Here is a 15,266-nt window from a genome sequence, read left to right as displayed (position 1 = left end):
CCTCAGGAGGCTGTACAAACCCCCTCCCCTGCTTTGCTCCCATAACAAAGTCTTTTAAAGTGTTACCAAAACACTCCGTGTTACCAAAACACTATTTTTCATCCGTCGATGCCAGATATTACAAATATCCTACTTTCGAGCAATCCCTCTCATAAATGTCATGTCGAGTTTAATTACGTTTAACTTTAAACAATTTAGACTTTGTACATCTCACCCAGTATTGAAAGCCCCTTTTAGTTTGTTGGATCTCGTGAAGTCAATCGGTTCCACCCCTCGCGCTGGTCCCCTCGTCCCGTACGGTTTTTGTCGGGGTAGAGGAGGATCCAAAGATCCCGGAGCTAGCAGCCACCAGCGTCCAGAGGTGTTCCCAATCGAACATACAGAGATCCTGCCGACAACGCCACTTGTTATGGAAATCTAGGACCCAAACACGGCTGGAGAGTACAAGTCAAAGTGATCAAAACAAATAAATGGTGAATCGAGAAAAGCTGTCTTTTGGTTATTTATTTGAAGCTTCAAATACACGATACAATAATATAATGTCACAAGTCGAACAGAGTGTAAGAAAGTCTGCTCGACAGTGCGCAGAACGAAGAAAAAGCAGAGATTATATAAGAAAAGAGTGGGAATGTTATAACTCTTGTGTTCACACGGTCAGATTGTTTATGAGACACCTTCTGGCCTTGAGCAGATAGCATAACGGTTATTGTGTGACTCCCAGTCGGCTAAAACAGCTGTGGCCTTGCAGAGCCTGGGAATAATCCATAAGAGAATATAATAATAATAATAATAGTAGAAAGCACATCAAGAAATAAGAAGCATTTGGTTTAAGCATATGAAAGATATAATAAGAATGATATAATAAAAAAATTCCACTACAGTGTCTAAAAGACACTTCATTCATTGTTTTGGTTTCACGGCTTAAACCTCATGGACCATTTTTTGTAAAAAGTGACATTTCTGGCCTAAACAGGACAGCAGAAATAAGACTATAGCACTATCAGTAATATAATTGAATAAATATAATAAACCGAACAGAAATTAGCCTGTCAGTGTGCCAATAAGCTAGTGAACGTTAGCTATCTGTCTACCCAGTTAGCTAGCTTATCTGAGCTACCAATTTAACAAGTTATCCAGTGAACGTTAGCTATCTATCTACCTAGTTAGCTAGCTTATCATAGCTACCCATTTAACAAGTTATCCAGTGAACCTTAGCTATCGATCTACCTAGTTAGCTAGCTTATCATAGCTACCCATTTAACAAGTTATCCAGTGAACCTTAGCTATCGATCTACCTAGTTAGCTAGCTTATCATAGCTACCCATTTAACAAGTTATCTAGTGAACGTTAGCTATCTACCTAGTTAGCTTGCTTATCTTAGCTACCCATTTAACAAGCTAGCTAGAAAATGTTAGTTATCAAACTAACTTAAGCTAAATAGGTGGCTCTTGTAATGTAAATATTAATTATTATTTAACCCCTTATGGTTAGTCAAACAAATCTTTGTTTCCTACCTGATGCTCTCTGACTGGGTGTTCTTTTCCCCATAATGACTCATGACCATTGCTGTGCGATTAGAAAAAGATGTGTGATTAGAAAAAGATGAGATAGGCCTGTAATCTTCATCCTAAATACACTTCAACTATGAGAGACAGAATGGGGGGAAATAATCCAGGAAATCACATGGTAGGATTTTTAATAAATTAATTGGTAAATTCCTCTGTAAAATAAGTATTTGGTCTCCTACAAACAAACAAGATTTCTGGCTCTCACAGACCTGTAACTTCTTCTTTAAGGGCCTCCTCTGTCCTCCACTCGTTATCAGTATAAAAGACACCTGTCCACAACCTCAAACAGTCACACTCCAAACTCCACTATGGCCAAGACCAAAGAGCTGTCAAAGGACACCAGAAACACAATGGTAGACCTGCACCAGGCTGGGAAGACTGCATCTGCAATAGGGTAGCAGCTTTTTCTCTCTGGCCTTTTAAAAGTGAGCAGAGCATGACATTTTTCATTTTGTATTTTAACTGTGTCTGCCTTTATATTTGTTGTTTTTAACTTAAATGCTACAAATTGCAATATGTTCCGTATATTTTTTGTTCATGTACAGCACTTTGGCGCGACCGAAAGTTGTTTTAAAATGTGCTTTATAAATAAACTTGATTTGATTTGGTGTGAAGAAATCAACTGTGGGAGCAATTATTAGAAAATGGAAGACATGCAAGACCACTGATAATCTCCCTCGATCTGGGGCTCCACGCAAGATCTCACCCTATGGGGTCAAAATGATCACAAGAACGTTGAGCAAAGATCCCAGAACCACACGGGGGGACCGAGTCCATGACCTGCAGACAGCTGGGACCAAAGTAACTAAGGCTACCATCAGTAACACACTACGCCACCAGGGACTCAAATCCTGCAGTGCCAGACGTGTCCCCCTGCTTAAGCCAGTACATGTCCAGGCCCGTCTGAAGTTTTCTAGAGAGCATTTAGATGATCCAGAAGAGAATTGGGAGAATTTCATATGGTCAGATGAAACCAAAATAGAACTGTTTGGTAAAAACTCAACTAGACGTGTTTGGAGGAGAAAGAATGCCGAGTTGCATCCAAAGAACACCTACTGTGAAACATGGGGGTGGAAACATCATGCTTTGGGGCTGTTTTTCAGCAAAGGGACCAGGACGACTGATCCGTGTAAAGGAAAGAATGAATGGGGCCATGTATCGTGAGATTTTGAGTGACAACCTCTTTCTATCAGCAAGGGCATTGAAGATGAAACGTGGCTGGGTCTTTCAGCATGACAATGATCCCAAAAACACCGCCCGGGCAACGAAGGAGTGGCTTCGTAAGAAGCATTTCAAGGTCCTGGAGTGGCCTAGCCAGTCTCCAGATCTCAACCCCATAGAAAATCTTTGGAGGGAGTTGAAAGTCTGCGTTGCCCAGCGACAGCCCCAAAACATCACTGCTCTAGAGGAGATCTGCATGGAGGAATGGGCCAAAAATACCAGCAACAGTGAAAACCTTGTGAAGACTTACAGAAAAGGTTTGACCTCTCTCATTGCCAACAAACGGTATGTAACAAAGTATTGATATGAACTTTTGTTATTGACCAAATACTTATTTTCCACCATAAATTGCAAATAAATTCTTTAAAAATCAAAATGTGATTTTCTGGATTATTTCCCCCCATTCTGTCTCTCATAGTTGAAGTGTACCTAGGATGAAAATTACAGGCCTCTCTAATCTTTTTAAGTGGGAGAACATGCACAATTGGTGGCTGACTTAATACTTTTTTGCCCCACTGTATATATATTGCACATAGTTGGTATTTAACAATAAGGGGTGTTATTGTTAAATTACTAGCCATATCTCACACATTGCTGTTTTGAATCATTAATATGTGGATGACAGTTGAACTGGATGATGTAAAATGTATGCCATCTGATGGAAAGAAGAGCTATCGCTCTGTTGGCGTTGTTTAGACAACAAAGACAGAGTGAAGCCCTCATTTCATAAACAATCTTTGAGTACAGACACCGTCCTGCAGAGAGCACACAACCCAACAGCACGTTGTTGGTCCAGCATGACTTTACAAAACGTTTGCATTAAGACACTAAGAATAGCTGGTCCCTTGCAAAGGTGAGTCCACCTTAAATGAGCAGTGGGTGATCAGCAGGTGAAAGGCAGGACACGGGAACTTGGTCCTGAGGAGATGCAACGATTATTAAACGAGAAATAGCCTAATCAAGGGGTCAAAGAAATGAACATTTGTGATTATTAGTGAATCGATTGCAGGTGGGTGAAATCAGGCTTAGGGAGTAAATTATTACATGTAACGGCATTAGGTTATCAGGACACAAAATAGACAAATGTATTCCCTTCAGTTACAGAAGCAGCTGACGACCAACACACTTGTGTCTTTTGAAACGATTATGCCATTTTAATCTTTTGTCACAAACATTGCAGCTCTATTTTTCCTCTCCTGTGTGGACTCTCATGTGTGACTTTAAACTTCTACTCTGTGAAAAAGCTTTCTTACAGACTGAGCAGCTGAATGGTTTCTCTCCTGTGTGGACTCTCATGTGTGACTTTAAACCTCCACTCAATGTAAAAGCTTTCTTACAGAGTGAGCAGCTGAATGGTTTCTCTCCTGTGTGGACTCTCATGTGTGACTTTAAACTTCCACTCTGTGAAAAAGCTTTCTTACAGACTGAGCAGCTGTGTGGTTTCTCTCCTGTGTGGACTCTCATGTGTTCCTTTACATGTCCATTATGTGCAAAAGCTTTCTTACAGACTGAGCAGCTGAATGGTTTCTCTCCTGTGTGGACTCTCATGTGTTCCTTTAAATTTCCACTCTGTGAAAAAGCTTTCTCACAAACTGAGCAGCTGAATGGTTTATTGTCAGCACTACGTCGTGGATCACTGACAGATTCTTGTCTATTTTTCAATGAGTTTGAGCCTGATGCAGGTTCTCTGGTCTCCTTCCAATCGGCACTGTCTTCAGTGTCAGTTTCAGAAGAGTCTCCAGTGACAGTTTCAGAAGAGTCTCCAGTGTGGTCATCAGTCTCAGGTTGTAAACTGCTCTCTGGATCTGAGTTCCTGGCTGGTTCTGGTCCTCCACAGTCATCTCCATCAGCTTCTGTTTCCAGGTGTTCAGTTTGTCTTTGATGAGGCTGAGAGGACTGAGGTTTCTCTTCATCATCTTCACTCTTTACAGGGACAGGAGTGAAGATGAACTCAATGATATCAGCCTCCTCCAGCCCTTGAAGCTGCTCTCCCTCCTCCTGTTCCTGCTTAATGTGTGGGGGGGGCTCTGGGTCCTCCTGGTCCAGACTGGAGCTCCACACCTGCTGGTCAGGGAGAAGCTCTTCTTTAACCACCACCACCAGCTGCTGGACGTCTGCAGGAAACAGGAAACACACAGTCAGAATAAACTGCTAGCATTTAAAAATCTCATCACCATTACAATGGGAGACATTTTGCAGCCCTAATTAATGCCTTTGTTTTTATAAGTTCACATTATCTTTCTTAGTCCCACCTATTGTGTATTTCTGTTGGCTCAAGTCACCTCATGTAGCCCAGCCCCTTTCCACTTCCAGGTAAAAATGAAAAAGGTTTTTTTCTTCTGGCGTAGCTGCAATGTAAACAAGGAATTGCACCTCAGATAAATGATCACAGAGGTCAAGGAGCAGACAATCTCAACATGCACTGTTCAGAGGAGACCGCGTGAATCAGGCCTTCATGGTCCAATCGCTGCAAAGATCCACTACTGAGGATGGACAACAAGGAGAAGAGAATAGTTTGGGCCCAGAAACACAAGGACTGGATATTAGACCAGTGCAAATATGTAAAGGGGTGCACGTAACTGGTACGCATGCGCGGCAAAAATCTGAATAGTATAACGACACTTGTGTCACTACGCGCCTTTGCGTACCTCAAAACATCTAAACAAAACACATATTTCGTCTACACGTGTTTCTTGTCAACACTCAATGGAGTAAACTACGAGACATGTCAAAAAACCCAGAGACATTAAGCAGCTACGTTGCCGTTTCGCTCCCTGCAAAAACTCTTGGGACTTTCTGTGACTGACTGAACTGGAGCCGGCCGAGCCGCGCAGGACATAACCGACGGACCTGTGAAGCTTACAGGAGGCAGAGGCTTAGATCACCGGACGACAGAGTTGGTGCCGTGTGCACAGACAGGGTTAACGTCGGTATGAACAACAGCATTGTGCCAAAACTCCACCAACTGGCTGCAGAGGGAGACTCCCCTGAGCACCCTCTGTGCCCCGTGCACACACACTGGAGCACTGCGCAAAATCAGCTGATCACAACGTTCACGCTCTGTGGTCAAGCTGCTGCAGTTTGATTTACAACAAAGTGCAGTGAAACACACAGCTGCAAACTTCCTCAGGGTGGAAGAGTTTGAAATCAGACAGAGGTGGAAGAAGTACTCAGATATTGTACTTGAGTAAAAGTAGGAGTGCCAGAGTGTAGGAATACTCTGTTACAGTAAAAGTCCTCATTCAAAATGTTCCTCAAGTGAAAGTAGAAAAGTATTATCATCTAAATATAGTCAAAGTAGCGACAGTAAAAGTAGTCGTTGTGCAGATTGGTCCATTTCAGAATAATATATAGGATATGTTTTGTAATGATTGATCATGAAAGTGTTCTCAAAGCTGGTAAAGGTGCAGCTAATTTTACAAATTAGATCAAAGTCAAGTAAAGTACAAATATCATATAAGTAGAGTACTTGAAGAAGTGTACTTCGTAACTTCCCACATCTGAAATCAGATATGACTTCAAGTCATGTGATCATTCCTTAGTATTTGATCCTTCAACTTGGCCTCAGGAAATGCAAGGACTTCACAGTTTTGGCAACAGGTTTTGAAGAAAGCAAATCGGAGGCTTAAAAAGAGACAGGGAGGTGCACCTTCATCATCTTCATCATCTAGCATGCAAGCAGTGTGAATAGAGGACAGTGAAGGAGACACTGAGGAGGACCGCACTTCGTGTGGGGTGAGTACCAAACGCTGTCTCCTGGTACTCATCTGAGTAACTCACTCAAAAAGTTATGTGCACCCCTGAATCTGGACTTTGGTCTGATGGGTCCAAATGAGAGATTTCTGGTTCCAACCTCTGTGACTTTGTGAGACGCAGAGAAGGTGAGCGGGTGGTTTCTGCATGAATATTCACTCAAATAAATACAAAGTATAATAAAATAAACATTAAGGTGCAGCATTTCGATGAACTGAAATAATCTGTATTTGAACTGTACTGTACTAGTACCTAAGCAGCCAGTTTGACATTAGGACTTGCTTGTCATTGTATATTCTAGTGCTGGGGGGAAACGATTATTTCGAAAACGATTAATCGGGCGATTATTTGATCGATTAGTCGACTAATCTAACGATTATTTTTCTGTTGTTCAATTCATAAAAAACGTAATGTAAAAAAAAAAAAATTCACAATACTGTGTCTCAGGGGATCTTAATATTTAACAAACTATTAATGTGTTATACCAGATTAAAGGAAATAATCTCAGCTAACTGCCGATACAAACCATGTTTACCAAAACAAAACACAAGTCTCATAAGAAGCATCTAAATGACCCATGAGCGAAAAATGCTAACGGACATTGGCACAGAACTCAAGATAAAAGTACCCTTATTACTCATCGTAGCTGCACATACAAGATATCCGATTAAAGCTGAGACTCCACAGATTATGTAGGTATATAGTATCATCACTGAGTGATCCGGACTCGCGACAGGGGAAGCAAATACAGTCATCACAACACGTACCTTTACAGAGCTTCTAGGGAGATCGTCTCACCACCGTAGCTGTCAATCTGATCAAAAGACGTGTTCAATGGCATTAAAATGAGAAAAAACGCGGCTGAATCGGTTAATCCATAGGTTTTTAACGTCTATGTATAAAAAAATGATTGAATTTATAATCCATAATTCCATTTTTATGTAAAAATCGGAGAGCAAATGCTAGCTGCTAATGGTAGCCACCACAGCTAGCTGCCGCTTTAAATGTTCCAACATAGCCGTTGTGCTTGTGTGATATGCCAACTCCATTTGGCAAAGACTGCAAATGACAATATCTTTGCGTTTTGGACTAACTTTAAAATATTCCCATGCTTTTGAAGACCTAGGGCGAGATGTTTTCGTTTGAGGGCTTCGTGCGCAATCCTGTGAGGAGGTGGTAGCCGTTTCAGTCTACATTGTGTTTGAAGTGCGATTGCGAACTGCTTGTTGCTTTGTTTACACACCCACGTGTGTGTAGCGACGCGTCGACGCGGAAATATGCCGTCGACGATATTTTGAAGTCGACGCGTCGCTCCAGCACTAGTATATTCATGTTGTTTTAAAGAAAGATGAACTTGTCCACATTGCTTGCTGAAAGAGCAGATCTGCTGGCACTAACAATGTCTCCTGCTGTGGAGAACACCCTCTCTAGGGACAGAGGTAGCAGATACAGCCAGATAGCGCTTTGCTAACATGGCAACATAAGGATACTTGGCGTTTGTAATAGCTTTGGCTCGGTCTGAACTTGTTGCGAGTGGTGGAGGCTAAATGCTAGTGGGAGTTGGGTTTGCACTTCAGTCTTCTTTCTTTTGGTACCGGTGATATTCACGTTCGGGTGATGCCTTTTCAAATGAGTGAAAGTTCGATGTATTGCCAGCCGCATAACCAATATTAGTTGAACAATGCCGACAATCAGATTTGGTTCGGTCCACCTGTCTTTTTTTTGTCCGTCATCCTTGTACATACCTCGAAACCAAAATGTTCCTAAACCGGAGACTTCAATGATGCTGGAGGATTTTCGAGCTCAACTTTATCTGCGTTCGCCATTTTCCTCAAATTACTGACTAAATATGAACACATCTCTGTGACCAGCTCTCATAGTATGCCTCTCGTCCAATGAAATGACTTGCTCGCTCTATGACACGTTGAACCCATAGACTGTATATAGAAATGGACGTAGGGTCCGTGACGTCACCCATAGGAATCTGCAGAGTTGCCGAGAAGCCCTTAGTAGGCGGAGTGAGCCACTAACGGCTCGACAGTGACGTCAGAGTTCAACTCCCAAATAAGGGCAAAGAGGCGGAGCCGAGGCGGGACCTGCTGCCACCGAGCTAGAAGTTCCAGAGCTAGCTGAAGCTACCAAGCTAAGCTAACATGCTCCCCATTCTTTCACACACAGTGACGTCACGAGCTTCCCACAATGCAATGCGCGAAATACGCCATTTTCCTGGAGGTGCAAATATCTTGGAGGTCCAAATATAACAGCTAGCTAACATAACCAGGCAGAGCGCACTAGGTTTTTTTTCTGAATTAACGACTGAAGAAATCGCTGCATGTCTTCGGATTACATCTCTGGACTTGAGGGTGTGCTCTAGGTCGTTACCAGCGTAAACTAGAGCTGTGTGGGTTGTCGGATCGCCCTTACAGACTGCCTGCAGAGGTATGGAAAAACGTTTGGTCGACGGCCTTTGGTCGATTTTGGCAGTATCTACGTCTATCTTCTGGAAACACCAGGTGAATACCTAACTTGTCACAATAATATTATCATGCCATTGCATATATGTGGTATTTTAGAGTTGACTAGATATTGATTAAGGCAATAGACTATGATATTCAGTACGGGAAGCTTAGCAACACCAAGACTGTTACAGGATTTTTATTTTGGAAATTATTTTTTCTTACTTCTCATCTTTTTTATTATATCATAACTTAGTACTTTTTTCTTAACATAGGTAACATTAAGCTGTCTGTGGCTCTTTCCTGCTGTAACGATGCAAATGTCCCCTCTGTGGGACTAATAAAGGTATTCTGATTCTGACTAGTCCAGGGCCTGTAATCAACAGTCAAAAATATACTGTTCAAATTATTATTTGTTTTAAAGGATCTTTTCAAAGTCAATGAATAATCGTATTTAATAATCGTGATATCAATAATTGACCCAAATAATCGTGATTATGATTGTATTTTATCTGCACTTGATTTGTCTACCTGATCTGCCTCATCCTTCAGAGATTTAATATGTCGAATCGGCAAAGTGCCTTGCAAAATAACAAAACGTTTTTTCATTGGGCCAATCACACGCTCAATATGAATTCTAAGCGATGACAATTTCCTAGAGGATTCAAGGTCTTTGGCTGGTAATTGACTCTGCCCTTTAGTGAATACTGGTGTGAGCAGCTCTACACCAGCAATACCCGCAAACTCTTCCTTCATCGTAAACCCCCTATTCGCTAGAACTTGGTCACCCGGGTGATGGTCACATTTAGTCAAGAATCCGGTTTGATGTACTATTTCCACATCGCTCACCCTCCCACCCCAGGCATCAGACAGAAAACAAATGGCACCAAGTGGGTTACATCCAATAAGAAACTTCATAGTGGTGTGACGCTTATAATTTGACCAGACTTGGGCACGAGCTTTAAGGTTCTCTGGAGATTCAATGAACACTTCAAAACAATCTATGATACGAGTCAGTCTAGGTACAGAGCCTTGAATGCAGGTGGCATATTAGAAAATATGTGCTCCCTCTCTGGCCAACTAACAACACGCTTCAGTTTCACAAAGGCTACATCCATCCACTTCCAAAAATGATCTATGAGCGTGCTCTGAGGGATGCCTACCTGGTCTGCCAAATACTCAAACTTCATGCCATGTTTCAACTTAACTATCATATAAAAAAACTGATCAATTAGGGGATGGATGGGGTAGCTTTGCATGTCATCGAAACTAGCAAGAGTTGAAAAGTGGATAAAAAAAAATGGGCCAAGTTAGTAATACTGACACTTCTCATTGTTGTCAGCAACAGTGTTCGAAGACAGCCGGAGAGAGTTGAGGGTGGCCCTAGCATGGTCCCTCTCAGCAAGAGCAGCATCTCTTTCCGCCCTGAGTGCAGAGATCTCATCAAAGAGCATCTGTTGAGGCACGGAACGTGGAGACACTGAACTGGTCGACGGTGGAGGCGAATCAGGAGTAGGTTGATGCTGTGGAGGTTCGGAGGCCACTCTGCACTTCTTTGCTGAGGGCCCATTTTCTTTGCCAAGCATCTTCTTGCCATGACGAGACATAGCATTGGAGAACCTAATACACACAAACATTACATATACCAGGGGTTAGGGCTAGGGATGTAACGATATACCGAATATCGCGGTAAATCAATGTCCCAATACCGTCGTAAGACTGACAAAATCTTCCGCGATTTTTTATTTTTAAATATATATTTTTTTTAACATTTTGTTTTGTTTTAAACCTTTATTTAACCAGGTGGTCCCATTGAGATCATCGATCTCTTTTTCAAGAGAGACCTGTCCAACATGGCAGCAAGTAGGTTACAACATGAACATAAAACAACAGAACACAAAAGGACATGGTATTTACAGGGCTACATGTACACACCTAGAGACACTGACAAGTACCAACAGTATATTTATATCTCTGTCAATAAGCCTCACCTTCTTGGCAACAACTGTATTGTTCTTGAAGTGGTGGAGAGACAATGCACAGTTTGACCCACTGCTGTCCCCCATGGCCAAAGCATATCTCTCCGTCCTACTGAGGTGGCGTTAGACTTTTTCGCTGTCAGTCATTTTGACAGACAGGAAAATATCCGTCATAATCCCTTATTACCCGTCGGGTCTGAACAGAGAGAGAGAGCACGCTCGTGAATTGTCAACGGGGGGGGGGCGGTGTTATGCCGTGTGTGCATGCACCTCGGGGGAGCGCGCACAGCGTAAAGCAAAACCTCCCAGACATGTATTGATCTGTACACAAAGTACGGTTTGGAAACTATATCATTTCCTTTTGGAGGGCATGCATACCACGGCATAACACCAGAGCCTCGCTGCGGGGAAACGTTGGCGCTGTTCCGAGTTTGTTCTAATCTGTCAAAATGACAGACTGCTTTCAGAATTTTCCGTCATTGTTCAATAAAATATTCGGTTAACGCGACCACTGCTGTCCCAGCAACATCAGTACCGAGCGAGAGAGTTGTTTCCAGAGCAGGGGATTTTGTAAATGCCCAAACATCCCAGCTTATAAATACCTGGAAATGTGGACATTCTCATATTCCTAAAAACTGATGATGCCGAGTGAGTGACTTAGTGAGTTTGAGTTGAGTTACTAAAGTGAAATTTGATTTATTTTATTGCAGGGTCTGATTATTAAATGTCCTTGTTTATTTGTGAGATGCAGTGGCACAAAGAAAATGCCTACTTTGTTTGGTAGTACTATAGGTACAAAAACACTGGTTTTCTTGTTCCAGTCTGTTACTGTCACTTTGTTTTTGACACTTTAAAATACTGCTATCCTACTAACATGCTGTACAAATCAGATTTATTATGTAATAAAGAAACATTTTCCGAGTAAAAAAAAAGTGTATCGGAAAAAATTGATATTCAATATCGCGATAAATACCGATACCGTGGACTTATCATCGCGATATTATCGTACCGTGAGTTTTTGGTATCGTTACATCCCTAGTTAGGGCTGTGCGATTATGGCAAAAATCATAATCACGATTATTTGGGTCAATAATTGATATCACGATTATTAAATACGATTATACATTGACTTGAAAAAATCCATTTATTGAACTTTAAAACAAATACAAATAATAATTTGAACAGTATCTTTTTAACTGTTGTTTACCCTGAACGTATAATTCAACTTAAAAACCAATACAAACATAAATTAAATAAATGATACATTTATATTTATATTAGGGCTGTCAGTCGATTAAAATAGTTAATCGCACATTTTGTATCTGTTCTAAATGTACCTTAGAGGAATATTTTTAAGTTTTTAATACTCTAATCAACATTTGAGCGGACAAATATGCTTTATGCTAATGTTTATTATCATTTGAACAATGACAAATATTCTCATGAATATTAAACAACAACCTCTGAACATTACAAATATTCGCCTCAATTCAACCTGGAACCTCTCTCATACAATAATACAATACAAATTGTTTTTGAGAGTGTGTGTGTGCGTGTGTGTGATCGTTGGAGCTAAGTGCAACTCAAGGCATATGCTCGAACGGGAGCTGCCTGGACGCTGCAATCATGTTGCGCACTATACGTGCTGAGTGTGCTGACTTTTCGTACAATGTCCCACTGTCTGGCTTCCTGCATAAAGTCAAGTGCTCGGCGCAGTTGTGTGGATAGAGCGCTCCTCTGTTTTCATTGAAACAGCTCCTTATATCCGTTAGCGCAGCTAGCTAGCACCAGATGCTAACAACAACAATGCACGTAAGGTCTCTCTCTCGCTCGCTCGGGCCACACATACACACACCCTCCCGGTCCTCCCGGAGGCCAGTCGGTGCCTGCCGGTGAGCGTGGAAGTGTGGTCTGCCACAAGCGGGCAGCAGGATGGGGCTGTCATCATCAGCTTGTAGATGGTATTTTAAACTCGATGCGCTCTGAAACTACGGGGCGGCCGAAGACAAACAACACATGCGTTAATCGCGTTAAAATAATTAGTGGCGATAAAAAATTAACGCGTTAAATTGACAGCCCTGATTTATATATATCATTTATATTAAAATACGATTGCACAGCCCTACCAGGGGTGATAACTAACACCTACCCACAGCTGGTATGTTATTGTAAAATTGTACTTCACATCTATCACAACAGTATTACAGTGTTCGATTTAGGCCAGGCATATCATCAGTATATACATGAATTTTCACAAACCTTCTCAGTTTCTGGCACTTGTCAGCTGTTGGTACTTTCCCAGGCGTACCAAATTTGGTCGGGATGTAATCTGGATGGCCGGGCTCCTTGGAAGGCTGCCCTGAAAAACAGATCAGAGAACTTGGAGTCATGCATATCAGTGTGCCTCCTCCAGTCTAAAGTAAGATCAGTGTCATCAGGGAGGTGCTATATACAGATATATCACCTCCCTGATGTCATCAATGAGGTGCTACACATTCCCTGATCCTAGTATCCCCGACAGCTAACTCAAGTATTATAATTTATTGATTGATACATTTATTTCGAACAAGTTGAATAAATAATTTACAAAACAGAACAAATGTTGTAGTGCATAATCATGCGAGAAATTAAAACAATACAACAAATTACATTTACAACAATGCATTTGCAACATAAACAGTGCCATGTCTCGTGTTCGAAAAGGAGTGAGAAGAAGTATAACTTATTTAATCTCACCCCCTTGTCCCTAAATGATTTATTTATAATCTATGATCTGCAATAATTATCATTATTATTCTTGTCATTATCATTATTGATCTGCTTTACCTGTTGATTGATATATATATATATATATATATATATATATATATATATATGTACACATACATATGCACACCTACATACTCACACATAAACACATAGTCAAACACCTTCCCTATCCCTGTACCTCGAGAAAATAATTTCTCTGTATTTCCTCTTGAACTGGTTAATGTCCGGACATCGCTTTAGCTCCACATTCGCACATTAATGACTTGTCATAGCTGATGTGTGGCTCAGTTTACTCTGTGAAAGATGGACAAGTAGCAGGGAGTATGTACATTTTCATTGGTAGATAGGAACTACAATGTTGGGGCTGACTAGACCAACCATGATGCTATGCTACCATGCTATGATTCTGCTGTAGAGGAAGGTATACAGTAGTTTGGTCCAGTCCGGGCTAGCGGCGGACATCAGATTAATCATAAACATAGTAGTTGTTCTGAAATACAACTTCAATTTACCAGAAATGAAGTGTGCCGAGCAGATGTACACATATTGCACGGTGTCCTTGGGTTTCCACGGCTTGTGAGTGATGGCAACGACGCGAGCGCAAGCTCTCGCCCACTGGGCCCTCCGTCCTGGCTGTTTTTCGTGACTGGGGAACTTGAAGAAAGAAAACTTGGATTTTCCATCACTATCTATCATCGAATGATGATTTATACAAGTCCCAGCACTACACCACTTCACCATCTTCAAAGTATTGTCTCTAACAAGTAAGTAACACGGCTAAACCCTCTGCCTGCTTGTACCACGGATGTATAATAAGAACTGGATACAGCGTGGGAGGCGGGGCCTCATTCATTCCTAAGAGAGTTGCTCATGAGCGCATGATGATAAAATGGCCCAACTTTTGAGAGAGTGAAACGTCACAGATTACCCGGCATGCCTGAGAAGTACCCGTATGTGCGTTCATAGCGCATGCGCAACTTTAACCAACATGCTCGTTCACATCAAGCACGCCAATTTGCGTACACGTAACAGCACCGTGCGTTCATGACAGCATGGTAATGGCTGGTTGTTATGCAGTTAGCAGCTAGCGGCTAGCTAGTAATTATGCTAATGTTCACATCAATCGTCATGTACTTCTATTATGCTGTAACAGGATCTAGTGATATCCAACAGAGCTTCATTTAGCATGAAAGAATTATTGCACTGTATATATATATTATATATATATATATATCATTTCTCTAATAATATATATATATATATATATATATATACACAGTGCAATAAACTTGTTAGTGCAATAAGAAGCTACAGGAACGTTAATCTACGTCGGTAATATTAACTTTATTTAATACAACATTTACGGTACAAGATTTACATCATACAGCCCATGTAGTATAATATTTTACAAATGATGAATTTCAGAAAACATGTGCAATATATCCATTACAGCTCCGTGGGCTGGCAGTAAGGCGATATGGGTCCGTTGTTATTGTGCATCCATGGGTAAATAGAAACTC

At 41.4% G+C, this 15,266-nt stretch overlaps 1 protein-coding gene across 1 annotated transcript; it reads right to left on the bottom strand.

The window, feature by feature from the left end:
- Positions 1-3,942: 3,942 nt before the first annotated feature.
- LOC117452249 (uncharacterized) lies at positions 3,943-14,673 on the bottom strand. Its single transcript, XM_071204454.1, has 4 exons — positions 14,259-14,673; positions 13,237-13,336; positions 10,323-10,618; positions 3,943-4,903 (listed from the first exon to the last, which is right to left on the bottom strand). Exons 1-4 carry the CDS (start codon positions 14,485-14,487, stop codon positions 3,972-3,974), a joined length of 1,557 nt encoding a protein of 518 aa, XP_071060555.1. The 5' UTR covers positions 14,488-14,673; the 3' UTR covers positions 3,943-3,971.
- Between the last annotated feature and the right edge of the window lie 593 nt (positions 14,674-15,266).

Source organism: Pseudochaenichthys georgianus, chromosome 9, assembly GCF_902827115.2.
Source record: "Pseudochaenichthys georgianus chromosome 9, fPseGeo1.2, whole genome shotgun sequence".
Lineage (NCBI taxonomy): Eukaryota > Metazoa > Chordata > Actinopteri > Perciformes > Channichthyidae > Pseudochaenichthys > Pseudochaenichthys georgianus.
Note: the sequence above shows the minus strand (reverse complement) of the source record. Positions and strands in the feature narration are given on the sequence as shown.

Coding starts and splice junctions, on each gene's coding strand:
- LOC117452249 (XM_071204454.1), bottom strand. CDS start 14,487: ATGGTGAAGTGGTGTAGTGCTGGGACTTGTATAAATCATCATTCGATG. Junction 13,337..14,258: donor CTCGGCACACTTCATTTCTG/GTAAATTGAAGT, acceptor TCTGTTTTTCAG/GGCAGCCTTCCAAGGAGCCC. Junction 10,619..13,236: donor AAGTGCCAGAAACTGAGAAG/GTTTGTGAAAAT, acceptor TGTGTGTATTAG/GTTCTCCAATGCTATGTCTC.